The sequence below is a fragment of the Struthio camelus genome, chromosome 1, assembly GCF_040807025.1.
Source record: "Struthio camelus isolate bStrCam1 chromosome 1, bStrCam1.hap1, whole genome shotgun sequence".
Classification (NCBI taxonomy): domain Eukaryota; kingdom Metazoa; phylum Chordata; class Aves; order Struthioniformes; family Struthionidae; genus Struthio; species Struthio camelus.
Window position 1 is genome coordinate 201,196,737 of NC_090942.1, and position 27,608 is coordinate 201,224,344.

General features: G+C 38.6%; 1 protein-coding gene across 8 annotated transcripts in view; it reads right to left on the bottom strand.

The window, feature by feature from the left end:
• WASF3 (WASP family member 3) overlaps nucleotides 1-27,608 on the bottom strand; it is an 81,392-nt gene that overhangs the window by 24,422 nt on the left and 29,362 nt on the right. For 5 of the 8 annotated variants that reach the window (XM_068930194.1, XM_068930193.1, XM_068930190.1 and 2 more), the window contains exon 3: nucleotides 6,557-6,699. In XM_068930194.1, coding sequence (XP_068786295.1) covers nucleotides 6,557-6,689 — 133 coding nt within the window. In that variant the 5' untranslated portion in view covers nucleotides 6,690-6,699. Of the gene's footprint in view, nucleotides 1-4,235; nucleotides 4,331-6,556; nucleotides 6,700-20,568; nucleotides 20,737-26,211; nucleotides 26,273-26,361; nucleotides 26,574-27,608 lie in introns of those variants that run through there. The other 3 variants (XM_068930191.1, XM_068930192.1, XM_009686542.2) reach the window with 3 other exon arrangements.

The following is a 27,608-nucleotide window of genomic DNA, read 5'->3' on the forward strand; positions in this document are numbered from 1 at the left end:
GGAAGGTGGCAGAGAAAGGCACGCTGCCGATTTCCTCCTAACCTCCTGCCTCTCAAAAACCGAAGTCGCTGACTGGGATTCAGTTATAATCCCTATTTGATTTAGCTGCTACAAATGAAGAGGTTATTCTCTCCAAGCTATGGAACAAGAAAGCTCTTCAATTCTTCAGCTAAATCAAGGAGGTATTACATTCTTCAGCCACCAGTGTTCAGAGCTCAACAAATTGTAACGGATTTTAGTTTGCGTTACTTTCCTGCAATGAGCATGCTGAGCCGAGGACTGCTGCAAACTAGGACAAAACATACTACCCTTAGAGAAGTCACGTAGTGCAGAAAGATGCTTGTCGATTATCTTGCAAAAGGCAAAATAAGTCATTGAAGTTGATTTGTGAATATACTTCTTTTAACACTGATTTTTTTAAAAGACAACACTTGCTAAAACAAGTGCAAGACGGGTTGTTAATTTTCTGTCAGTAAAAGAAACAATGACATGGCACCGCCATGCTACTCAGCATTTCAGTAATATTTCTCTAGTGTTCTCAGTATTACTACCTTTTAAACTACTTTTTTAACAACGCAGAAACAAGCAGAAAAACTATTTTAATATATAAGATCATATCTTTCAACTTATGGGACGATTTTGGTACAGTAAGACAGCTATTAAAAAAAAATTGCTGCCCAACATACAGGCATTCTAAATACTCATTTAAAATCACTAAAGGAATTATGTATTTCATTATTCCAAGAGTCAAGCTCCAATACCCAATTGCACAGCCGTTATATTTGGAACAAGGTTTTTCTAAGTAGAGGTGATATATCTGTTTTTCATTCTAAAGCTCCCTTCACCAACAGGACTAGTTGAGGGAAATCTGGTCATGATACTGCCCAGCCCAGTCTCTGCCCCCAGTAGGTTTTGATGTCAACTAACAGCAACGCATCTATCTAAGCGCTTCCACAGATCACCTTCATAGGACTCTATGCCTGATTGCTTGCAAAATCCATTTCCAACCATTTTGAGACATTTCTGGAGACAGTAATTCACAAATAATTGAAATCATAATACTTCTACTCAAGTTCTATAATAAATATATGGAACATCATCTTGCAAACATCAGCTTATAACATCTCTAGTAGAGACTAGGCACAATCTGAATTAATTACAATTGATTTTGACATACTGCACAAAAAGGTTTGCATTAACACACTGAATCCATTGCCCCGAAGCCATCTTTTTGTCAACAGTCAAAACACTCAGTGCTGTAACAGAAGAGAAATCAAACAATGGTGCTGGTTTTTCTGAAGGCCAGAAACCCAAATGTGCTTATTAGGTTGCCTATCTCCTTTTAGTATATTTGAATCTTAAAGGCACAGCATTCCTTTGTATTGATTAAAGATCCTGGCGTAGCACAAGTACATGAAAGAAGAATTTCAAATTATAGAAAGATTTACAGTGCATTAAAAGTGCTACAACTTTTCACACCATGAACATACATCATCAAAGACAATAGGTAAGTAATGCCAATACCCGGTATTCAGGTGTCAGCTTTAAAAGACACGGAAAAAAAGATGACACTAGGACTGTCCCCAAGTGAGTCAGTGCTGCATTAATGCTCTTCAGGATCCAAGGTAAGGCTCTGAATGGCCCCACAGAGCCAGCTGATGCTTTGTAAGTTGGAATTCATCCAGGACACGACCATTGGAGCAGGAAACAAGTGATCCAACCACCCATTTGTAATTGGATTAATCCGCATTGGAATCATGCTGTGGGATTTTGTTTGTTTGTTAAATAATCAGCAAAAGTGGTAGGCTACTACCAGCTAGGTCTTGATTATTACCCACCTCATAGCACCTACAGTACTGCACCAACGCTAAAAAAAGCTAACTTCATAACTTGGTCCAACTTAGCTGTGGTTAAGAGCAGAGTCACACAAAGCAGGATACAGAATGCTCAGATCTGTATGCAGGCTAGTGAGATTCTGAGACAACGGTCAATCTGCTGAAGAAAGCATTAGGAGGCAAGTTGACGGACATGGCTCTTTGCATGAAAGAAGCAAAGACTTCCAAAGCCTCACATATCATGCTTCCTCCCTTTTTACGCTGAACAGTCACTAGTGGTGCAAAAGACTTTTGGTATCGCTTGCATATGAGTCAAAGAATAGTCAAAGATACTCTGTATCCACATACTAGATATAGTTTATGTTCATCTAGAAATAAGATTTCAGCCTGATATCTAGGATCTAAATCAATGGAGGAGAAGTTACAAAGAAATAAACATATGAAAGGTAAGAAGTTAAGGACTGGTTCATTCAACAATTTTAAATGATGTATATGCTAATGTACAGGGAGCATGTTAATGTACAGGCTGAAATCAGATTAAGAAACAACCAACGCAGAAGTACGCTCACAGCTTTTAAAATTTAATTTTCAAAGATAATCAGATGCAACTTATTATTTCTTCCCTAGGTATATATACATATGCAAAACTAAGGAAAATAACATGGTACCATAGATGCTTTTCCAGAGATCTCTTTTAACTGGCTAGAGTCCTGCTGTCATCAGACTGACCTCCACTGCCAAAAGTTAGGGAGTATTTGTGGAAGCTGTTGCTTCAAAGCCTTTGCTCCATGAGTGCTGCTATTTACAAGTAAGGGATGTAAAAGCTCCCCGTCTTCCCACACTGGAGATTCTCTTCTTCTAAGCAGACGTAAAGCCTTAGTTAATACTTTGCTTTATGTAAAAGTGTGGAAGGGTCTGCACAATTTCATACAGATCTTTGCTCACTCTGCCTGTGCTTCAACCTGGCTGCAAACAAAACAAAACAAACAAACCAACCAAAACAAAACAAACACGCCGCACCGACCGCACATTCCATTTGGATAGGAACTTGCTCACGTCTCCCAAAAAGAGAGCAGAGACAGAAGCAGCCAAATTTGTATGCAACAGTCAGATTTGCCAGTTTCAAAATTCACACCAGACAATGGTGCAATGTTGCAATGTAACATTAAAAAACAGTTTGACTGCAGGATAGACCTGTGCTTGCTCTCTCTGTGCTTCAAGCTGTGGGAACACCAGCCAGCTCTGATGCTCCCAGCAGGACCGACTACATTAGCTCAAGCACAGCAGTTCTCTATCAGCTCTTGCTTGCTTCCAGTTGGCTTGAAACACAGGCAAAGCAAGGGCCGTCTGCAAAAGCTGTGCAAACAGGACGGTTCTTACTGTTTGGCTATGGACAAGTCTGCTGGCAGACTGCACTCTCGTATTAAAAACCTTGCATACAAATGTTAAAGGATGTGTCCTTTGTTTTATTTGCACAGATCTTTAGCTTGGCACTAATACAGTACATTAGGGTTGTCTAAAGAGAGTTCTGATGACTTGTGAAATGAAAATAGTAGGACATAAATTGGGCAAGTAGCCAGTTCTTCAGTAACAGTCATAACAGAATCTGAATACGCAAGGTGATGCATAGATTTGCCCCAAGACCAAACCTGGAGAAAGGACAGCTAGGCATTCCTAGCAAGATTTAACTGGTCAAAAAAAGTCAAAAGTGTATTATCCACACTTTGTACAAAGTCAGAAAGAGATTTTACCAGCTTTTCTTGGCTGAACATAAGGAAGAGATATTAGCCATGCTTCTCAACTTCCTGAAACTGAGCAACTGACTGATAAAATGGCAATTGACATTCAATGACAACAAATACAGAGTAATACACATGAACTATAAATATCTTTAGGCTCTGAATTGCTTACTCAAGATCAGAGAATCACCTGGAAACTTCTCTGAAAGTGTCAACTCAGTGTCTAGCAGTAATCAAATAGCAACATTTTATAAATTCTTAGGGAACTAATGATAAAATAGAAAACGTCACTGTGACACTATGTTTTGATTATGATGTGAAGTCCTTCAGATTCTACCTCAAAAAAAAGCCTCTAACTTAAAGATCCAATGCAGAAATAACAATGATCAGAAATACAAAATGGTTTTGATCCAAAAAAAAAAAAGAAAAAAAAAAAGAGTTTTAACAGATCAGGGCACTCCAGCTTGGAAAATACATTGTTAGTAGGACACAATAATGATTTATAAAATCACAGATAGTATGGAGAAATGCAAACGGAAATCACTTTTCATTGTTTTCCATACGTAAGAACTGGAAGGAATCTAAAGGAAGAAACAGAACAACTTACGTTGCAAGACACTCTGCCACAGGTCATCGTGCAACACAAAAGTATAATCCTTACCTGAACGTCTGAACAGTTCCACAGATTATAGGTCTATGAATGCTTGTTACATATGATGATTCAAGTGGTCTTCCAGGTCAGAAGGTCCTTAAACCCCTGACTGCCGAAAAGTAGAACAAGCCTTATTTCTTACACTTGTTCCCTAAGCACTACCATCACAAACTGAACACCAGGCGAGTGGGACCCCCTACTCTACACTCCATACAGATCTTCTTACGTTCTTAAACCATTTATGTTTACAAAGCGAAGAAACTAATGAAGTGAACATTTCTTGTCCAGGACCAGAGCTACCAGTACAGATAACAATGGTTGACTGTTCAAAACTCTCTGAGGAAATCTCTCTTCTTATTCACTGAGAAATATTAATTCTTCTTGCAAGCACGCCAGGCATGCTTCTAGACTGCTAGTTGTTGAATCTACCAAAACGTGTACTAGCTAGGCTGTTTTGTAAGGAGCACTGGAGTGCTAAAGGCTACTGATACCAGCAGCATCACTAACACTGAAGCCGCCACCATACTGGATCCACCAGCACCTCATAATTTCCAAAAACAGAGAGTCACAGCAGGAGCTGGCCCTGTGCAATGTCTTTTTCAGGTGAACTGTGTTGCTAGTGATGGTACACAACTAGTTTCCTGAACTGCACCACAGAACTGGGCTGATTGGCTTCTAAAGAAGGTCTCATCTAAACTAGATATGAATATTGCTTTGGTGTGCATACCAACGACACACTGATTCTCAGCTAAATAAATACAGATACATCCTTAGCACCTTGTGAAGTCTCTCCCTCTTATTAAGAATAACCCAACAATATGAAAATTATCCTGGAAAGTGTTGCTTGCTCAGCATATACAGATTTTAAATACAGTCATCAAATATAAACTTTAAACAATGCAAAACCAAAGATAGTTTAGGCATAAGGAGTTATTTGAAAACTGACAACTAATATTTCTAACAGCTTTAATATAAACAAAAAATAACATAGTGTAGAGTCTCAGAGGGGATTCTTTAGACAAAAGGAAGACAGCAACAGCTTTACTGGTGCACACTCTAACCAAACATCCAAAAAAAATCAACTAACACTTAGGCTATCCCTAAAGGTGAGGGATACGTAAAGCTGAGGATCTTATAGTCAAAAATTCATTGTTCTTTCACCCTATAAGCAAGGGGCAGAGCATAGCATCGCTCATGGGCCAAGTTGTTTTGTGGGAAGAAGAAAGGACTAAGTGAGTTTTCCTAAGCAATTCTGGGTTCTATCCGAACGCTGGCCAAGAACTACTCTGCGCTGACCTACTGGCCTGAACAAGTACGCTGTTTTGCTAGCTGGCTACTGCCAACCACTGTGTTAACAGCTAAGTTAGGTCTATCTTTTCTTCAGCAGGAATATTAATTTCTTCCACTCTACCTACTGTCACTTTTCTCAAAATTTAAAATAAATAATGATGTTTGAGACTTTTATCCCTCTTCTTAATGTGGCTGAAACTGCCCACTGGGAGACAGAACAGCCACAAGAGATTCGTTTCCCATGAAGCTCTTAAATACCAGGCAGTTTTGATATCTCCTCCGATGTCAATAAAAGAATCAAATGGTTCACACAGCCAGTCTTCCACACAGAATCAAGGATACTGCCCTAGCATTAGGGCACTTCCAAAAAAACACTTCTGTCAAAGGCCACAGTAACAACCTTATGGAAAAATCTGCAGAGTATATCACACATGTTTTTCCTTTAACAAAAGCATAGGCATATACTCCACTGTTTAAGACTAGCCTCCAATAAAAAACTGGTAATTCCTTAGTCTTCATTAACCTCAAGTGACTTCTGTGGAAAATTCAGCTTCCCTACTAAATTCACTTTGACATATGTGCTTAATTACATTCATATTAATGGCTCACACATATATAAAGAAAAGGTCTAAGAAACAATAACATCTTAAGACAAATTGAAATTATTTCGGTCAAACGTGTCATTTGGTGCCAAGAGGCAGAAGAGCTTGAATCATCTCGTACAACCGAAAAGCAAGAACCCACAACTCAAGTGCTAGTCTTGCTTCCTGCACCAATTAGTTTCACCTTAGAAAAATCACTGAAGTTTTCTAGGCCACAATTCCTACCCTTGTAAATATTAGTTAGAGAATCACCGCTCATATAAACTTCTAAATATAGAATAGCACAAAAACAATGAAGTAGCATTATATGAGCATATTACATAAGCAGCAGTGTCCTCTATCATATTTTGCCTGTTAAAAAACAGCCATACTAAAACCTTTCATTAATTCAATTTTTCATTAAAAAACAAGTATTTGCAGGAAGTTGCGGGTACTTACTTAAGCTGCTTAGCTGGCGTATGATAGCAGCAAGAGTACTGTTAGTTACACATTCCAGTTCACTGGTAATTCCCTCAGGCAGAGCTCCTCGGCAGAGGTGCCTCGGCTCAATGTTCCTTTTCACCAAAGGCATGGCTCACAATCTGGAATTTAGGGAAAAATGTGTGTTATATTTACAACAACAGAAATAAGAGCTATAAATCTGTACAGCACACGTCCACTTATTTGCTACAAAAAAATACTTCACTACTCTTATTTTCCAACCGTTGCTTCAGCCTCCCTGTTATAAGATATCATGCAATTTCTACAGAGGCACCGGAGTCGTATGCCCAAGCCAGAACACGACAAGATTTGTAAGCACGGCATATGAGCACAGAAGATAGGGTTGATGTACGTGCACCAAGTCCAAGGCAAAACACGTTAAGTTTTACAGCACAACCAGATCTGTTGTATAGTATACCTGTGGTGTACAGGATCACTGCATTTCAGTGCACATTTGCATTTATTTGGAAATGCCAAATCCCAAGGGGGCCACAGGAAAAAGCCCTGCCCGGAACGAGCTGGGTCTTGGCAAGGAGGGTCTGACCACAGCCACGCACCAACTCCCCTTACGTTTGTCCCATAATTACATCAGGTATTGACCAATCCTTCCTCTGAGAGTTTTCCATCAAAATGAGGACTCCTCTGACAAATAAGGGGCTAGCATCTAATCAATGTGATGGGAGGAGAGAAGGAAACAAGTTACAAATGCAATATTGCACAAGTAATTAGTTGAAGGCATTAGAACCCACATATCCAAAAAGATCAAGTTTCAGTGGGGGTTGTGGTTGTTTTTTTAACGGTGGGAAGAAGATTGTCTCCCAGAAATGCTGTTGAATGACAATTTGAGTTAGGTAAGAGTGTGTATTTAACATATTTTGGAAACATATGCCAAACTTGGGAGGACATATTCAGCAGATAAAACAAATGCTGTTAGGATTGGTATCTTGGAAAAATAAAGACTACAACGGGGAAAACAAATACAAAAAGAGATCTTAACGGATAACAAACGGGAGATAATAGCATCAAAAAAACCAGCCTTGAAAGTAAAGATGCCAAGTTTGGTTAGAAATCTCCAAAAAACGAAGGAAGACTGTATAATATAAACAGTTTTTAATGCCATTTAAAAAGAAAACTGCTTAACACAATTATGAGACAACTAGATTCGGTTTTTTTTTTTTGAACACTGACAAGTCAACACGCATGGACTACTTGAGAATAATAATCTGCTTAAAGATATTGCAGCACCAACATATCCTGGAATGACAAACTCACCGTGCTGGCATTTGGAAGACTTAATTTAAAATTTCTTTTTAATTGCACTAAAGTGATTAAAGTAACCTTTCCATTTCTCTTATTAAAATCATGTTAGTAACTTAAAAAGACCTTTTTGCTTTTCAGGTGTTATATAATAATTTTAGTACTGACTTTTCCCTGAAGGTTTAAAGCATTTTCTTCTCAATAATAATTCTAAAGAATACCTCAAGAACTCCTAACTAGCTACTAAAAAAGTAAATTATTCAACTTTAAGATGATTTCAGAATAGGCCAGGGAGAAACTGGCTCCCAACTTCCAAACAGTGGTCTTGAATTTTACTTTATACCTTTCTTAATATGAGACAGCTTATTTGAATATGCCATACTTAAAAGCCAGTTGAGTCTGATGATTTTTAAATAATAATCAGAGGTAATATAGGAAAACTTTTTCTATTCTGCAGTAGACCACTAAATACGCTTCTTATTTCTACTTTTTGTATTCCTCTACAAAAAGATGTATTTTTAAAATATTCTGTAGTATCCAATGCAGCCAGTTTTCTGAACTGGATCAAAAAATAGGTAAAAACTGGAAATTTGTAATTATTAAAGTGTACCTTAGCAATACCACACTGTAAACAGGGTACTGCATTGCAATTATGGAGGACATAAAAGCTATTATGAGGAATTATTTAACTGTGCAAAGAAATGCTCATACACATGATTGGGAAGAAGTAGATCAGTAGGCACATAAATTAGTGTTATAACAGCCAATTCCAAATCTTACTATTAGTCCAACACACAGGATGCCATTAGGAATTTGGTTTTCTACACATCTGTTTCTCACTCTGGATTTCCTCTTTTGACTGAGCTTACTTAAATTATTGTATGAAAAGATTAGATCACCAGCAGGACAAAACCTGGTGTCCTGTGGCTATCTGTCTAGCATCCTCCGAGCTGGGTCCCCTCCTCACCTTTTGCAGGACACCCAGCTTTTCCCACTGCCCTGTGCAACGTGCTGTGGCCAGTCGGAAGCCGTGTGGACGCTGTGGGGCCAGCTGCCTGCCACCTCATGAAATACCTAATCCCTTTCGTCAGGGGCACTGATTTGAGTCCCTCCTCCCCATTACGTTCTTCCTCCCCTCTAAACCCGACTCCAGTTTGCAGAAAACGCAGAAGTGTAGTTTGAGTGCTCCATTTTCTCCTCAATTCTTTGTGAGATTGTCCAATGTGTTCAAAAGCTAACAGGGTAGAGACAGAGTAACCCAAGAGATTTAATTTCCTTAAAAATCAGGCTAAAACACATACCAGTTCTAGGAGTATGGAAAAAACAAATTCCATTTTTGAATGCATCGTTTAAATTATTAATTAAGTATCCACCTCATATGACTGTGAAGTTAAATTCCAAAATGTAAACTTAACACTGATCATTAGATATATTCAATAGAATAAGCAATGCATTATGATTTAATGCTTCAAGACCAGAAAAAAAGGCATGAAATTGAGATTATGAATTTCCTCTAATTCAAAACCTACAGCTGTTTGAATCAACACTCACAAAGTTATTCAGCTTTAAAGTACACATTTCATATTTTTTAAACTTCTGACCTTAACTACCAGATAGTAGTAGTGGCAGTTATCACCATCTTGCAAATTTTTGTATTGCCCTACTAGAAATACAGCTGCCCTTCACATTTATTTATCATCTTAAATAAAACACGGTAACATATAACCCATCGGTAAGTAAAAATATCTCTTTTATTGTTTCCTTGCCATTAAAGTACTACTGCCCTTTTCTCCCCTGTACACAACTCAAAGAACCGTTTAAGGCAAATTTTACATTTTCATCAGAAGTGGGGCTAAAATCTTTTCAAAATACATGTAATAGGAGGCAGAAGATGAAATAAAGACAAAATAAGCCTCTGAATTACCAGGGCTCAGTTCAGACTGGGGCAAGAAGCATGCTGCACAGTGCGGAAAGAAAATAAAAGCGTTTCAGTAATCATGTAACTAACTATTTAATGTAGAATACCAAGCCGTTTCATAAACAAACTGCACAGAACCATCCTCAAACCAAAAAGAATAACCTGATGGAAGATAGAGATGCAAAGATAAGACATTTTCTTTAGCTCTATTTTATTATAGAGTCCAATCTGCTAGAATGAAGCTTGCTGGTAACTCTTTTTGCACTAAAAGGAATTAGCGATTATATCCAAACAAATAACAACAATATTATTCCCTACTAATTCATATATTAGGAGTCACTAAGCAGGCCGGGTTATCATATTTTCCAGAAAACGGAAACCACACAGAGGCTGTTTTCCATAAAAAAAAAACATATCAGGGAATTAAAAAGAAACTTCCTTTGGCCAGCATTACGCAGTAAATTAGGTAGTTTAAAACTAGCTCTAATCTTACAATTTCTTAAGTCTTATGAGCTGTCTTCAATTGCGTTCCACATTCCTTTTTCACTTAAGTCACTCTACAGCCTGAGCTTATTATTCGTAGCAAAGACATCCATAATGAAGTCTACACCCTTTGTCCCTGTATTAAATACACTGATTCAGATTTTTGATAAATCTTAAGATTCTGCAACACAGCTTCTTCCCTCCCATCCCCAAATAAGCAGAAAAAACAACTATTTGTCATGCATTTATGATCACTTCCAAGAACTAGCAGTTCACAAGACTGTGACCAATCACGGTTGATCAATATCTTGAATATTTTACTCTGGCTAAATAGATAGCATGATCATACACTTACAGATAGGAAAAATAGGTCAAAGCTTCAATCTGACATCATACAGTCCATAATTCAGAAAACTAGCAGTGTGCCCGAACCGTGAGTACAATTTAGTCACACTGAAGACATGAGTTGACTCATCTGCTTCAAGTTAAGCTCACTGGAGTGGCCACAGAAGAATGCGATAGGCTAAGCAGCAGCGCAGCAACATTCAGACCTTTGGGAAGATGCTCCCACGTCAGGCCACACACGGAGAATCCCTCGGGTGTCCAGGCATGAGGGCCGGCTGCATCTGAAGGCCATGCCCACACAGGGCAGGCGGCTGCATCCTGCAGTCGGTCATTTCCGGGGTCAAACCGTATATGCCAGATGCAGCTGGCCTGAAAGCCACCAGCTACATCTGGCACGAGAGATTAAGGTTCTGGAAAGAACCTTATAGGACTGCATCAGAAACGAATCAGGTGTTAGCACCACAGAAGGAAAGTGGGAGCAGGAGTCAAGGGGGTAGGAAGAAAACAAAGAGTGTTAAATGTCACTTAACACCTCACTAAATGCATGTGTGGCTTATGCGTAATGGTGTGTTGGATCAGGTGCAACATCTTGCTGGACTGAACTGTGATACTCTGGAGGCTGGTTTGGAGCACAAATGGACGTTGCTTTCCAAACCCTACAGACATGAGCAAGTGCACAGTTAATTATACATATGTTTAATTTCCATGCACATTCTAAAAGGACAGAACACCAGGAACTTGAATTCGCTCAGACCAGTCCGTTAAAAAAAATCACATGAGGTGTGTTCCCTCACTACTCTCACTTTCCTTTTTCTTTTTTTCCGTAACAACTTGCATAACTGTCTTCTGTTTTAAAATTAGAAGGCACTTATCCAACAGTTATCACTTTCTTTACCCTTCTTACATTAAAGCAGTAAGTGACAAATTTTTGCTTTTCTTTCTATGCTTTTCTTGCTGTTTGAGGAGCATGTTTCCAGAACAGCTTAGACGACCTTTCTGTGGGTGGCTGTAAAGTTCACAAACTGCTAAATTGCGTGTAAAAAGTATGACATTGTCCTGGCAAGTCAGATTTAAAAATCAAGGGGAAAGCAGATGTGCAGTAACAAACATAGAAGAAGCTGAACACAATGTACAACTTTTTTAAATAACAGTAGACCATGGCTATCATAAGAGGTAAGCTGAGTTTTCAAGGCTTTGAACAACTGGCAAAAACTCAGATCAGCAGCTGTTCCTAAAACTGGCCTTTTGCCCTTTCACTTCCCCCCAAAAGGCGCTATAATTTACACTAAAAATATTCCTCTGGCATCAAAAATATATAGCTAAATTTCATGTTTTTTATAACGTTAGTGTTCTTTACACACTCACTAATACTACGAAATGAATTCCAATTCATTAAACAGCCCCTCCATCGTGAATGTTTCCTTATGACATTTGCTCAAAGATTTTGTTCAATCACTTTTTTAAACCCTCAAGAGGAAGTTTGTTCTGTATATCCCCTAGCAAAATATAACAAAGCTAAACAGATTTACCACAAAACAGAGTTTTCCATATATTCATCCTAAATTCTCGCTGTATAGACTCTATTATTTTCAGGGAGATCTAGAGCTTTTTATTGATGAATCTCCAAGACCTCTATAAAACACAGTAACTATCACAATTCTCTTTTTATGGAGAAGAGAAACAAGAGAGAGATTAAATATGTGACTTGTCAAAAGTCATGTACGGGATGGGATTCCACTCAAAAGTTAAACGCCTAAATGCATATATCTACACAAACGTGAGTTTGGTGTCCCTCATGAGAGCTTCGTAGAAGCCCAGAGAGCAACAAAAACACTGTATCTATCTGGCTACCTCTTCAAGAATGATAAGAGGAACTCAAACGCCTAGGCCATGTGCAAGCACCCTTATGCATTTTCCCAAAATTAGGTATCTGGATCTAGAAGTAAATTCCACCTCATTAAAAAGGGAGAAATGTTGTAGGTCTCCCTACCCCTAGGCCCATAATCAAATTACACTACCTCTCACTAATGATATTGTCTCTTTACCTGGGGTATTTCACTACTTCAAATTTCTGCAGGCAGTTAAATTTTCCCACACCTAATGTCTTAACACTCAAATCAACACCCTATGTTTTCATCTCTGAACCACATCCAGTTTGGTAACATTGCCCATTTTCCTATTCAAGCTTGTAATTCTAGACACCCAGGAATCATCCCACATTCAATGTACATGTATGCAGTGAACAGGAAGAGAAGGGAAAGGTAAAGTAACGTGATGGAAAGACCCAAAACACTGATTTCACAGATGTCCTTCACTACCATCTTTTTTTAATAGGGTCACCATCAGCTCAGATCGTCCTCTTCTCCAAAAGGCTTCTTCCTTTGCTACAGAGCATAAAGAATGGGGTACATGGACAGCAGACACTGCTGTCTTAGTTCAAGGGAGGGAAAGGAATAAAAGCCCCTTTATGCACATGCCCCTTCAAATTTTTTCTCTTTATCCTAGATGATGAGGATTAGGAATCTGATGTTTGGAAATTTTTCCTCTTTACTATCATCTGTGAATGTCACCTATTTCTATCTCAATAGGGAAGAAGTTAAAAGCAAATAAAAAACTTGAGCTAGCACAGAATCTGGAAATCATTCTTTTAAGTTCATGATCCGTATAATGTCATTCATCCGTACTTACACAGCTTTTTTAAACTGGCTTCATTCTAAGCCAAGTTTGAATCAACATTTCACATACACTAATTAGATGTTAAATATTTTATATTCTTTTGCAGTATAGCACTCCCTTAAGCATCTAAAAAACATATAAAAATTATCTGGAATTGCCTAATTTTGACAGCATCTTCTAGTTGTTCACAGTGCTAAAAAGTATACAATTATTCTCTCAGTCATGTTATTATGGAAAAAATATGAAAATAAAATAATAAATTGTTTTACTAAACATCATTACTAAACTACTACTAGAGATATCAATTTATAGTTGAAGGGAAAACAGGGTATTTATTTTTAAACTGGAGCCCACTGTATTAGTTAATATGCTGTTTTCTCGTATTTCCCCTATTTTTTTAATTAAACTTCCTCAGATTTTTATATTGAATTTTCTGACACAAGGGCAGCCTTTGCTAAATACATGTACAACGTCTAATATAGTTTTGTTCCTAAAAGATAAGTAAATATCAAGAACAACCAGAATTTTGTCTTATCCCCAGCAAGCCACATCTTTCAACGAGACCCAGTACATGTACAGAGAAATGTCTAGAAAATTCTCATTCCAGAGAGTATATTTTCCATATACAAGCAACTCTTTATCAACAGCATTTCCACAGATCTTTCTCCTGAATAACAAATCTGCCTGAAAAGACAGGCACGACAGTCATGGCTGGAATGAACACGAGGGTTTCTTTCTTAGCATCACACCAACATTTCTGAACTTCCTTTCATGTCCCATCAATCTGAATATTAGTCAGTATGAAATTAGTACAGATATCCCTAAAGCGATTTTGTTTCTTTAATACAGGTCTTAAGTTAATTTCTGTTGTGACAAACTATTTCTGAAGGTTTACAAACTTAGATAGCTGTTTTTGTTTGTTTTAATTTGGTTGTTTTTTGTTTCTCTTGAGCTTTTCAGGGCAGATTTTATGGTACAGTGATGTTATGAAGGAAATCAAGACAATAAGTAATGCACAAGAAAAAAGAGAACAGAGGAGGGGGTGTTGTTTGCTTTGGGTTTCTGTGCAACATAAATACGTTTTATGGGCTCAGGTTTCCCTAGCCAACCCTCTGCATCTCCAAAAATGCCATGAACAGTGTAACTACCGCCTTAAACTTTTTGTCACTTCTACTAACACTGCAGGTCAGCAACACAAAAAGTTTACAAAACCATGAATAAAGGTGAACGCATTAATTTAGAAATTTCCTCTTATTAAAAAGCCTGAGGATAAAAGAATAAATGGGTCTCCACAGGGCTGAACAGTTTCTGTAATTCGTTAAATAAACTTACTTCTCATGAAAATTTCACGTTCACATTAATTCCAAGGACGTGCACACAGATGACATTCATTTACGCAGGAAACAAAAGTCCTAAGAATGATCTGCCCTGAAATATGTTAGACAGTCTTTCCTTCTATGAAAGTATAGATTATAATACAAAAGAGGTTTCAAAACAACTTTGAAGACAAGTTAGAAATCTGCCTTATTTTCTCCCAAGCGTGTTGGACAGTATGATTTCTGCTTTTGTTCTGAAACCTCATTTTTGCATTACCTGTTGATTGTGGTTCAGAAAGGTATTTCAGTTACTGCCATTTTGTTACAGCGTCAAAAGGTTCATCAACTTCCAGGTAACTACTTGCCTTCACAGCTCTCCACTGAATAAGCATGCCTCAAGGAACAAGGTTGAGGGGGATGCTGTTGCTCAAGTTTTGTTCCCCTTCCCAACAGAAAGTGAATATTCCAGAACTATAATCCCAACACCGACTCTTCTCCATCATAACATTTTTCCCCCATAGCTTCCAAGCAGATAAAAATCACATACCATTATGAAGTACACACAGAGCTCATGATAAAGATTAAATCTTTTGCTCCAAAAAAAGATAATATAAAGCCGATGCAATTAAATTATTTCACCACTGCTAAAGGAAGAAATAAAAGTTTTTTCTTGCTCTCTGTTAACTAAGGAAATACACAGACAATCGCCAGTGTAACTGGGGCTAGTGCATTATTCCTCTTAATTTCTGCAGAACACCACTACAGTTCTTCTCTTACTCAACTATATATTTATAGAATATCACTATTTCTGTATTAAGTTTTCTCAGTGTCCACATTAATGAATTTTACAATTTCTGTTCACAGCATTTCATCACTCTGACCAACGCACAAAATACTCTGCTGGTAAATTAGTTTGGATTTTTTTTCCTGTCTCTTAAATCATTCTAAAGATGCTTTATTATTGCTCTGAAAATACAGAAAAATACATACCTACTATTTTTTCACGTTGACATACTGTTATTTTTATAAATGTAATACTGTAACCATTTCAGAGACCTTAATTTCATGATTCCCATTGCTTCTGCAGGGACCAACTTTCCCCGGAATATTTGTGACTATCCCTCAACTAGTCTTAACCTTTCCTTTTCTTGCATGCCGATCTTTCCCCTGAAAGTTACCCCAGGTATTTGTTTGGCTGCATCACCCCCTGATTCACCTTCTCACCTACAGTAGCAGTCTGGGGCTTTAAAACCTCTGATTTTCAAGTGGCCTCTGAAACTAATGTCAGGCTCCTGTGCCTAACAGTCTCTTCCCAAAAAGAAACAAAACTACTGAAGAAATATACTGTGGTCCCACTGAAGTTAGTTGTTAAACTTTTTAAAATATTAAGATTTGTCCTTCACGAATGTATTCTTATCTTTCTTGTTACACTCAATTTTACTAAAATATCTATTTAAGAAAAAAAAAAATCGCTTACCTGAAATTTAACATAGAGGTTCACAAACTGCACAACAGCTTGCTGCAGGCAGCTCAGGGGCTCTGCCGGTGCCGGTTCCACCCCCCCCCCCCTTCTGCTCACCCTGCATCAGAAAACAGACGATGCAGGACACCTTCACACATGACTACAGCCTCTCGTTTCTAGATCATAAGCTGTCCTTTCTCTAACGGATCTCTTATTCACTAAGCCAAATTCTTTCTCTCAAAAGAAAAAAAGACTAGAATGTGCTAAAGAAATCAAATCAGTTAAGCTAGGGGGCACCTACACGTGGTATATTTGTGGCTGGTAAAAATTAGGTTAAAAAAATAAACCTGTGACACAGGACACGAGGAGCATGGACTGAAACACTCTGGAAAAACGTGTACAGAGGCTTTGGCTGAGGCTGAACAAACAGGTGAATTCAAAGCTGGTTTTACAGAACAACATGTTACTTGACAGAGTGCTTAAGGGTGAAGGGTTGTCACTCACTTCACTGTCCTATGCCAGAGGGCAAAAAAGTCAAACTGTGCCTGCAGGGGCTCAAATACAGATTGACCATCATTCAATTTATTAATTGCTCTATACACACCGTGATTTCTCTTCTGTCTTCTTTCCCAGTCCGTACGGACAGCTACGCACAACGACAACGCATGTTGTAGCTCCCTCCTGAACAAACGGAGGCCGGTTTGAAGTGCTCCCGCGTTAATCTTGTCCCGACTGTGATGGCTGCTCACCCTGCTCACCGCCCGCTCCAGATGGCTCGGTGTGAAAGGGACCGCTGGTATGGGGACGGGAGGCTACTCCACACTGCTCTCAACAGCTGCTCAACTGCCTTTAGACATCAAAACACACACACCCCCTGCCCCTTGAAGGCCACTATCAATTTCACTATACCAGCTCAATAGTACTATGTATAAATGTTATGAGAATACAAGAGAAAGAAAGAAAAAATGTCTTTTCAGTAACATAACAGCACTTGTTTAGTTTTTGCTATCTTAAAAACGGACTTGTTTCAATAAGCAAGTATTTACACTGCGCTGAAAACAGTTTTCTATCCTATGACCTTTCTCCAAATCTTTCTTTTATTCCAAGAATTTATTATTGTCCCTTCTCCTACTCAGACAAACAGAACCGAACTGAGTCAGCATTTGTTTTCCTTCAGTTTTATTTGTTTGTCTTTACTGAAAAGATACACGTTGTGCATTTGTTGGAGCTTGTTCAAATTCTATCCCAGCAGTTCGGCATAGTAGCTCAAAATACTTCCTTTGTGCATATGCAAAAAGAGCAATAGCCTTTTGGTTTTTAAGCACAGAGTTGAAAGAAATAAATGCAAAGACAAATACCCTACTATCATTTACAGCCTACCTCTCAAACAACATTTACCCTTTAAAAATATCATGTCTTCAAAAGGAGCACTCAGCCATAACAAGGAGAAGGAACTCCAGATTGTGTTCAGCAGTGGAAGAAGTGCTTTGTCCTACACCACGGGGGGAAAGACGACTTAGATTGATAACTTTCTCTCTTTTGTATCATCTTCACATGTGTGAACCATACTGCTGCCGAACTGAAGTTATTCAGTTCTCTTCAGACTTTGAATAACCAATGATTACATATAGGAAAATTTGGAAGTGCTGAAAAGAATATCCATTTTAAAAACAGCATCTTGTAAAATCTAATTTTATTTTAGCCTTTATATGGTATTCGGTTAATTCTAGAGGAGCAACATTCAGTGAGGGGTATAAACATAAAGCAGCGGTGAGAGAGTTATAAAGCCAGGCTAATTAGGTCATGAATAGTCACTAACACGTCAAAATTGTTTTCACATGTCATCTGGCTTGGATCTCATCGTGTTAGAGGAGAGCTAACTGTAACTGTAGCTACAGCCGCACAGCTCACACTCCACTGTCAAACGCAGCAGCGTAGATATACGGAGAAGTGACTATCCACCGTTCTTTCCCTAGCAACCAGCAGAAGTATTCCCATGAAACAGCTAAGAAGAATCTAGCCTTGAAGTAAGGTACGGTCAAAGCATCTTGCAGTCTACTTACACTAATGATTCCCACTTACCCAGTACCTCTCCATTTCTCTAGCACATGCTGTTTATCCTAGTACAATAGGGCAGTACAATGAAAAACTGACAAAAAAGAACTGCTATTTAATGAATACTACTAGTTAACTCAACCACACCAGGTTATTTTCCACCTAGAGAACGTTCCTTTCTTGTTCAGACACAGTCCTAGCATCACCTGGACCCGACAAGACTACAGTCCAAAAAGCATCATTACAAACACACAAATTCCCACCTCATCAATCTGATGATTAAAATAAGAGCGTGTACAGAGTGGCTTATCTTTTTCCAATTTAAGAGGCTGTTATAATAGCCTTTCAGTAAGCTATCTTGAATGATGGGCATATACATCTTAGGCATCCAAAACAGATTCAAAGCAAGCACTCCAATACATACTCTTCTACTAGTTTAGCTCAAATTATGAAAAGCTAACTTTTTATCTACATTACAGAAATGCAATAATTTGCAATGCAGCACAGTGTAATACAAGAACGTAAGTAACATCATTATTGGATGATACGTTTTATGCCACATTAGACAATTTGATGCTATAGCAATTTCTGTGACAATGAATATTAAAAGTCTGCAACTAAAAACACCTTTTATTAATGTTTAAACTACAATAATGCAGACAGCATCTTCCTTACAGCTGTTAGAGACTATTTAGAATGCATTTACAATGGTTTTCCTCCTTCACAAACAGTGAGTGTATCAGAAGCTAAAATCCTTGATTATTTAAAAAAACGTAAATTGCGGTTACGCCTTGCTGACTTACGTTCATCCCATTTAACAGAGCCTTATTGGATTTAAAGCGCTTGAAATATCTGTCTGGGTCACAGCCCATGTGACAACCGCCAATTGTTAAGGCCTTCAGGATCCAGCCTGCAGTAAGAACATGCAGTTCCAATCCTCAAATGACCTTAAGCTAAAACAGAAGTAAATTCAGTAATTCGTTTCTTAGAATTCCAATTAACCTTGATTCGGAGGGAAAAGTAGGAAAGTGAAGAAAGATCCCCTTTGTGTCCAATAACATCAATTTTATAGCATTGCACAGTGCTCCTGTTTCCCTTGTCATCTAATATTTATTCACAGTTAAAATCCCTTCATTACACTTTTTTTCAGAAAAAAAAGTCATGCTCTTAACCTCTTTTTTTCCTCCAGCAATTAATCTAATATCTAAAGTGTCAAGGGGAGGGGAAGCATTAAGTTTTCTCACAGTTCTTCTCCATAACGACAACAACAAAAATCATATTTTTTATTTATATATATATATATACACACACATACACACACACGTGTGTGTGTATAAACATATTACATACATAACATCCAGTGATGATGGAAGAGAGCAATAATATAAGTCAAATCCCAAAAGAAAAATATTTTGTTTCAAAATATTTGCCTAAACTCCTAATGTGCCTCCTGGACTTCCAGTTCAGGTGTCCTCATTCTTCTCACCAGGACAGACTTTCCCACTGGGAAACAACTGTAATGATATTTTGCCAGATTTGGGGTGGTTGGGCTACCACTGCATATCGCTATTCATAAAATACCTTGCAGTCATGTAACTTCAATGCCTGCCTGAACAGCTAGGTTCTTTGCAACAGAGACATAAATCTCCTGGCACGTGTTCCCAGCACACAGGCAGCCTGTAAAGATTTAAGTAAAGATAAAATAAATTGACATCCCTGGAAGTCTTCAAGTTGGAGCTTCCCCCACCCCCAATAAATTACAGCACTAAACTCAGGATTTCTCCAAGCCTCCTGTTTATGAAGCTTATGTCAATATTTTATTTTCCCTATATATCAGAAACCTGGAAGAGGGAGCTAGCCCATGAGGGAAAAAACAGATATTCTGGCTGCATTTTAAGGAAAAAATGAACAAAATATTTTGTGTTTGGACCCAAGCATTAACAGCTGAGTCTAAACGAACTAACATAAAGCTTTCTGACTACTGTCAGCCTGAGCCAAGCATGCCATCTGTTCCTGTGAAGTCCATCTTCTGGTGACTACCGTACGACAGCATCCCACGATGCGCCACGTGACCAAGGACTGGTACTTGTGTCAGCAAAGCCCCTGGGGGTGATGGAAGTACAATGGTTGCACGACAGTGGCACAAACCAGAAATGCAAGCAGCCTGCTAAAGCACCCAAACTGATGCAGCCAGGCATCCTGCAGGTTTGTGTGTTGTGATTATTTCACTTTGATGCCTAAGGAGGGCTGAGCTCTGATTAAAAACTTTCCTGGAGTGAGGACACATTTATAGCTCTCTGCTACATGTATTTGCCATGTTTGGTAACTTAAGCACCAGTGCTGCAATTTCTCTCTATCAGGCCACCTCCCTCTCTCTTATATCTGGCTACTCTCTTCAAGATAATCACAGAAATCATTCATCTTTGATAGACAATAAATTAGAAATTTAGGATTTTACCATGTTTAATGGTTGCATATAAAACTAAATCCTTCTGACATTAACACCTCTTCTGTTTTGTGGTTGGCTTTGTCTGGTAAAAAAGCTTCCATGCTTGTGAATTTTCAATCCTCCCTCCTCCTCTTCCCATGTTGTCCTTTCCTCTTGCAATTACGAATTTGGCAGAAACTAGGCAAAAGTAACAAAAGAACAGAGGTGACCTGACAACCATCTAAATCAGTTTTTCAAAATATTCAAAATATCCTTATGGATGCAGTTGAAGATATTGGAATAAGTGGTAGGACTGTTTATTTTTACATTCTCATTCTAAGAATGTAAAGCAGAGCCTACATTTACTTTTTAAAAATTTAATAAATAATTTAATAAAAGTTTAAATTTACATTTAAAGTACAGCTAAAAGTGGTCAATTTTCTCAGAACACTAATTATTAAGTTATTCTGTATCTTTATTAGAGAAAAAAATAAGTGTAGTGTAGACTTTAACTACTTCCCAATTAACATAACTTGTAGGTAGCATGATAAAGTGTTTGAAAAATTCACAAAAAATCCTACAGAGAAGTATTTAATCCAAGCACAACCAGGGAAATAAGTCGTATGTTAAAAATTCTACTTCGTCGTCTTCACAACTCAAACACTTCCAGTTTGTAAGTAGTTTCAGTACAACCCTGTGAAGTCCATATCTATTAAGAAGTCAGGAAAAAAAGATAAACTAGGCAAAGTCAGTACCCAAGGAGCAGAGAATCGAGACAAACATCTCCCAGAACGGCTTGAATATCAAATCACTCAAAATGGAAATTATTTCAACTCAGTTAAAACAGTAATAGCCACAGATGACATGCCAGAATATCAGTTATCAGAAGTACATGAGATCCACATACTCCTAGAATTGAATTATGAGCAAACAACACACACAGGGTCCAACATAAATCAAATTGGATCATGCTCCTTTCCTTGCCTCATCGGTACTCAAGACACTTTTCAAAATTACGTTGTTCGGTTATGTGATAAAAGCCCATCTCCACAAGCATAGCAAGACAACAGCAGGTGAGGGAACCCGAAGAGCACCTACCCCTGCTGCTCCCAGCCCATCCCAGAAGAGCACATAGCCCAGTAAGGGCTCATCCCTGCAAGCGCAGAGGAACACAGAGGCACAATGGCACATGGGGGAACCTAAATTACCTACTGAGAGGAACAAGTAGCCCTGGGCGGGGACCAGATAGGGTATCCCAGGTGAGCATTACTCCCGGAAGATAAAAAGTCCAGTGGCATGTAAACAGGACTGGCCAGTAAGCTTGTCTGGCCAGACAGTCTGCCCTGTCCTCTTATTAAATTCCTTTCTAACAATTTTCCTGGGTTAGGGACTCTCTATTCTCTGCGCATGTGTGTGTATGCGTGCATGGAGGTCTAAGTGTCAGCAAATGGAGTCAGACCACACATGAGAGGGCCCATGCATCTGCGGTATCCATAACCAGAGTGAGTGAGGGTGTGCAAGTGAGTGTGCAATCGCTAGCAAACATCAAGTCAGACTAGCCAGTGAGCAGCTGAAGTGACCTGGGAAAGAGGCATGTGTGCGTGTGTCACTAAGGGCAAGACCCCAGTGAGGTGGCCACCAGAGGGACCAGGGAGTCCCAGTCAATGGCCAGGCAGACCCTGGGGTCTGAGCCTCAACTGAGATCCACTTGCGCATGCATGCCTCTAGGGGTGAGGGGTCTTGAAGAGCGAGCATCGAGGAGCAGCCACAGCATGGACTATATGTCCAAGGCCAGTTGCTAGGGGATCCATAGGGTGTCTCAGGGGGCGTCTGCATCAGCAACAGGAACGGGGCTGCAGGCCTCGGGGGCTCATATGTCTCGTTGCCACCAATGGGGGAGACAGGGGATGCCAGGCCAGTTACTGGTTGGACTGAATGTCTAAGCTCAGCTGCTGGATGGATCCACGTTGCACATATACACATATGTCCCACTAATGGACCTTCCTCCCGGTCAGCCAGAGAGGGGAAGAGGATGAGGTCATTCGTGGTGTTTGTGCAAGTGCCGAGTGTACCTGTCATATTGATCTGTGTGGCCAGCTGTGTACATGTATGTTGTATATGTGTGTTTGTGCGAGTACCTACTAGGAAAACATTCTCAGCCTTGCTACTGGTTGGACCTGGGCACAGAGCTGCAGCAGCCTCACCCCATCAGGCCACCAGGTTCAGTCTCCTTAGCTAACCTAAGTTACCTGGACAGGTACTCATTTATATCTTTCAGCAGGAAAAAAAAAAAAAAAACATGAGAAATAAAACTGCAGTAAAATACAAAAAACTCTGAAAACATTGGAAATATTGTTTATTAATATATGCAGCACATAAGACTTAAAGCAGCTACATTTCCTCAAGTATAAGACATTACCTTCCCTGGCATCTCTGGTTCGTTTTGTTATAGAGTCTCCCTTTTACTAGTATCCCAAATTCAGATGTCAGAAAGTTCTGCCCAATCTACAATCCTTGTCTCAGAAGTTTTTGAAAATAAAACCTTAAAATGAATGTCAGACATTAGTTAAAAAAACATGTTTTGATATCATAGTATTGGCTTACAATGCCTTATTTGCAGCACTTAAGAGATTTCATCATTGCACAGACAGTAACTCACATTAGGAGACAAATAAGCTTCTGTAAAACCTTAGTAAGTCTTAAACTGAATATACCAGTTAGTATTCTCTAAAAATCTCCTTTCAAAACCTGAAGCCTGAAAAGCTTTGTTCCATGAAATCTGGCATTGTATCAACAGCTCTCCATGGAGCTGGCAGGGTAGAAGTGTTCCAGAAAATAGATTCAAGGAAAAAAAAGCGTTCTCATCATATATAATCAAACACTAAAAAGAAGCTTAAGCAACTTTTTTTTCAATTAAAATCATCAAATCTTAGCTGAGATCACTGGAGATGCACAGCTTACCAATGACAACACTGAAAATTTTAAAAAGTCAACTTTCTTCTCGCATTTCAAATAAGTGATTTTGAACATCCTTTGCAGAACAGTTTTATATACATGGGTAGAATCTTCTCTTTTTTAAAATCAGTCTTGAAAATGCAAACGTTGCTTTTTAAGAGTTTGTGAAATTTCAGAACTCAACACTGAGGATTTGGAAGCATCATATTGATTTACAGCTATTTTTATAATTCTACTCTTTCAGTCAATGCCAAGTGCAGGTAAGTTGGAAGGAAAAGAGAACAGCAGAAAATCGAATAAACGCAGAAGTGAACTAATGAGATGGACTCCACAAGAAAGAAAACATCACTATCCATCAGTGGTTTTCCACTTTTGGGTCACCAGGGATATTCACAGACTTTAAAAGGAATTAGCAAAACAGCAATTAAGGCTAAGACTACATTAGCAAATTCTGTGGTACAACGGGAGCAGACAGACCTGCAGAGCAAAATAGTTGGTGCTGATGATACTGTGTCAGTATTATGCATACTTTTTTGGAAGGTGAGGGATGAATTTATTCCAAATTAGCTCTAGCCTGGCCTCACGAACTGAATGCCTATTAGATGCCGAACACCATCAGGTATGCTCATAGAGAGCACCATTTTGTTTCAGATTAATTGAAACAGAAAATAGTTCGTGTACTTGGCAATTGGGAGATTTACATCACAAACATACTCCTGATCCAAACTAAGGTAATAGTGTAATGCAACCTAAAAAGCCTTAGGGTGTCTTCATTCAGTACATAAAAGTCTAAAAATAAGTGTTTTATATTGGTTGAAAAACCTACTCTTTTCAAAAGCTGAAAACCTGTCACAAACTACCTTTGAATTATGCCTTCCTCCAACGTTTGTAGATCCAGGCTCCACAGGAAGCGAGGGAATAAGGACACTCTATGCACAAGAGTCACAGTTTCGTCTATCCACTCTTTCCCTAGAGCATACTCAGTCACCAAATACTTAGGGAAGAATATATAGCTAAGATACCTTCCCCACTGGCTGGCACCCATCTTGTCAGCAGTCAATCACATCCTAGATCTTGGCAACACGGCCAGTGAAAACACACTGAAGAAGTGGTGGCTTGCCTAAGCCTAACAAGGTTACAATTGCAAAACAGCATCAGAACGCCTACTACAATAAGGTTGCATAGCACCTGTGTTGCTACAATATCCGGACACCTAGACATTACAGTTACCCTCTGAACTTGACAAAGGAAAGCTACAGCTCAATCTTATAGTTGAAAGGCACAAAACTCTTGTAACCATGCTTAAAGGCACACGTAGCCTGTAGAAGGACCAGAAATTGGACCCAGATCACATCAATACTTGGCAACAAATGCTTCAATCATGACACGAGTTACTTTTCCTTCTCGGAAGCAAAATCCAGCTGTTGCGCCTTAGGATCTACTCCGCAAAGTTGCGCTTTTTAACTCAGCTGTAAGCCAACCACTCCTTGATGCAATTAAATGGATTCGTTTCCCCATTCCCCGCTTCAGCGTTTCTGCTATTACAGCTGTTGGTCCTGTCTGAAGTACTTTCAGGACTGGAATAAGATGTAAACGAGCAGAAATATAACCCTGAGGAAAGAATTCAAAGCTTTTTAAGGAATTACTGCCCTTATAACTGAGACCATGTAAGTGGTAGTGAAAGCATTCAATTTGCTTCAATATAAAGGAAGAATAATGGTTATTCACGCTAACGTCTCACTTCATACTTAAATAAATAGAGGCATGCAAATGGTCAGTTGTAACCTTTAGTTTTGTGGGTAGCCAGCAAGCTAAGCAAAAGAAATTACTTAAAATGAGGTAACCAGATCTGAAAGATACATTGGGCTGGGAGACTAATAGCTGCTTTCGGCAGGAAAGAAACAGAGCATCAGCACTGTCACAGAAAGAGGCTGTAGGTCTAGCCCATCTTATTGGCAAGAACACAAAACCATGCAAAAATTGTTCACGGTTGCATTTTTCCTTGTCATCCTCCCCAAAATCGACAAGAAACCCCAGTAAACTCAGAAAAGGCCTATCAATCTCATAAAACAAAACAAAGTCATTTCTTATATATTTATTACTCAGGCTCAAAGACATCTGTCATGTTTTAAGGACTGTATTACATGACATTTCTCATGCATGCATTACAAATTCTATTTGTTCGCCACCCAAGTGATTTATGACCGCATCATTTCCATAAGAATAGATGCTTTTGAAGAATGCTAAGTTGGTATACATTAGTTTCTGTGGCTTCCTTTCACAGAGAAAAAGCAGCATATACAAACATTTAAGATTAAACTCATTTTAAAAGTACAGAGCACTGAAGAATAATTTTTACAAATATAAAATGCTCTGAAAGAAGAGGGAGATACGAAGAGCAGAAAGTCATGCTCTGCTCCTCAGAAACATGTCACTGGTGAGATGAAAGGCAGCATCACATCCCAAGAAGGTCTTTTTTCTCCCTTTTCAAATGAGTAAGATCGAATAAACCACAAGATAAACCATACCAAAAAACATCCAAGGGAACCCACTTTCTATATGTTTTGAAATGTATACATTTCTCAAGTCCTAACTCTTACAATTCATAGAGAATAGAACATTTTACATATACTCCTAGGCACAACTTGTTTCCCATTATTTCAACTTTAAATGTCTTTAAATAGTATATGAATGTATTAAATGTTGAACTGATCAAACCTTTCATATTCTGTACTTTCAGAGGGAAGCGCTCATCTATCCAAATTCAGTAACCGAACATCTGAGAAGTAAGAGAAGCCAATCAGTTTTATTCTAGTACCTGAACTTGCAATGCCCTGGCCCACATTTTAGAGTAATAGTCCAACTTACCTCCTTTATAGGAGCCATTCTGACAGCGCTTTCTCTTCTCTTCACTTCTGCAACCACTGCCTTCTGTTACTCCAGTTTCCAGTACAAGAAAGGCTGCTGTTGTGTCCTACAGCCTCTTCACTCCACCTGGCAGAGTTTACTAGCTCGGTCTCCTCTTTGCACATCCTGCTTTTGGCGCTGTCATGTCCCACTACTGCTTTAGAAGTTGCTGTCTGGTTCAACAAGAGTCCCAGCTGATATTATCTGAGGCGGGAGGTATAACTAATGATTCTTCATAGCCTCACCTCCTCCTGCTCTTTCCTTTTTAAGTATTTTTATATTACAGTGCTTGCCTATGAGGCCTATTTGGTTCAAAACCTTGTTCTTTGCACTGTATCTGACTAAATTTTTATTGGGAATGTGTACTAATCATAGACTGATTCTAAAGACTGTTTCTCATATTAAAAAAAAAAGTTACATAGGTAGTTGCTCCTGCCTTTCCCTTTCCTATTCCTTCCCCACACCCTTCCTGAACTCCCCTTAAACCATCAAGGATGAAGTATCTTGTTCAAACACCACGTTCTTATTTAAACACAAATTCTCCTCTAACAGGCCATATGATATATGCCATCTCTTTTCACAAAAGAGAAAAGGAAGAGAAAGCAGAAGTAGATGCAGCCTTTCCCCAAAAGCATATGAACCCAGCTAACTGAATACTGGCAGACTTTAGTTTAGGCAGCTTCCCGGTAAAATTTCAATGCTAAATTAATCCTTTTTTTATTTTTTATAGGACTCATTAACACCTATTCTTAACGTGTTTTAATGTATAGCTGAGGCTGCTACATAAAGAAGCTTTGCGGCCGCAATCAGATCAACAACAGAGTTTAAGAGCATCTATTTAATCCTATAAACATATAACACAAATTACATAGAAAAAAGAGGAAGTTTTACAAGTTAGTTTTTTATCCACAAGAAAAGACATCTGACTGCAATTAATTTTGATGAAACACATGTTTTAATTTTACATTTTGCTTCTGAAGTTAAAAAGGAAGGAGGAACCATCTACATCTCAAAAATCACAGCAGGCTCCTGGGAACTTAAAGAAAGTAGTTTAAAATTAATTTCAAACACCGATCTTAAAGAAAACTGTCTGACTATCTTTTCCCACTCCAGTTCCACTGTGGTCAGTTCCAAAGTTTGTCATGAATTTGCTTCAAAATATTTTCCATATTGCATCAAAACATTTTTGATACTGATCTGACATTTAA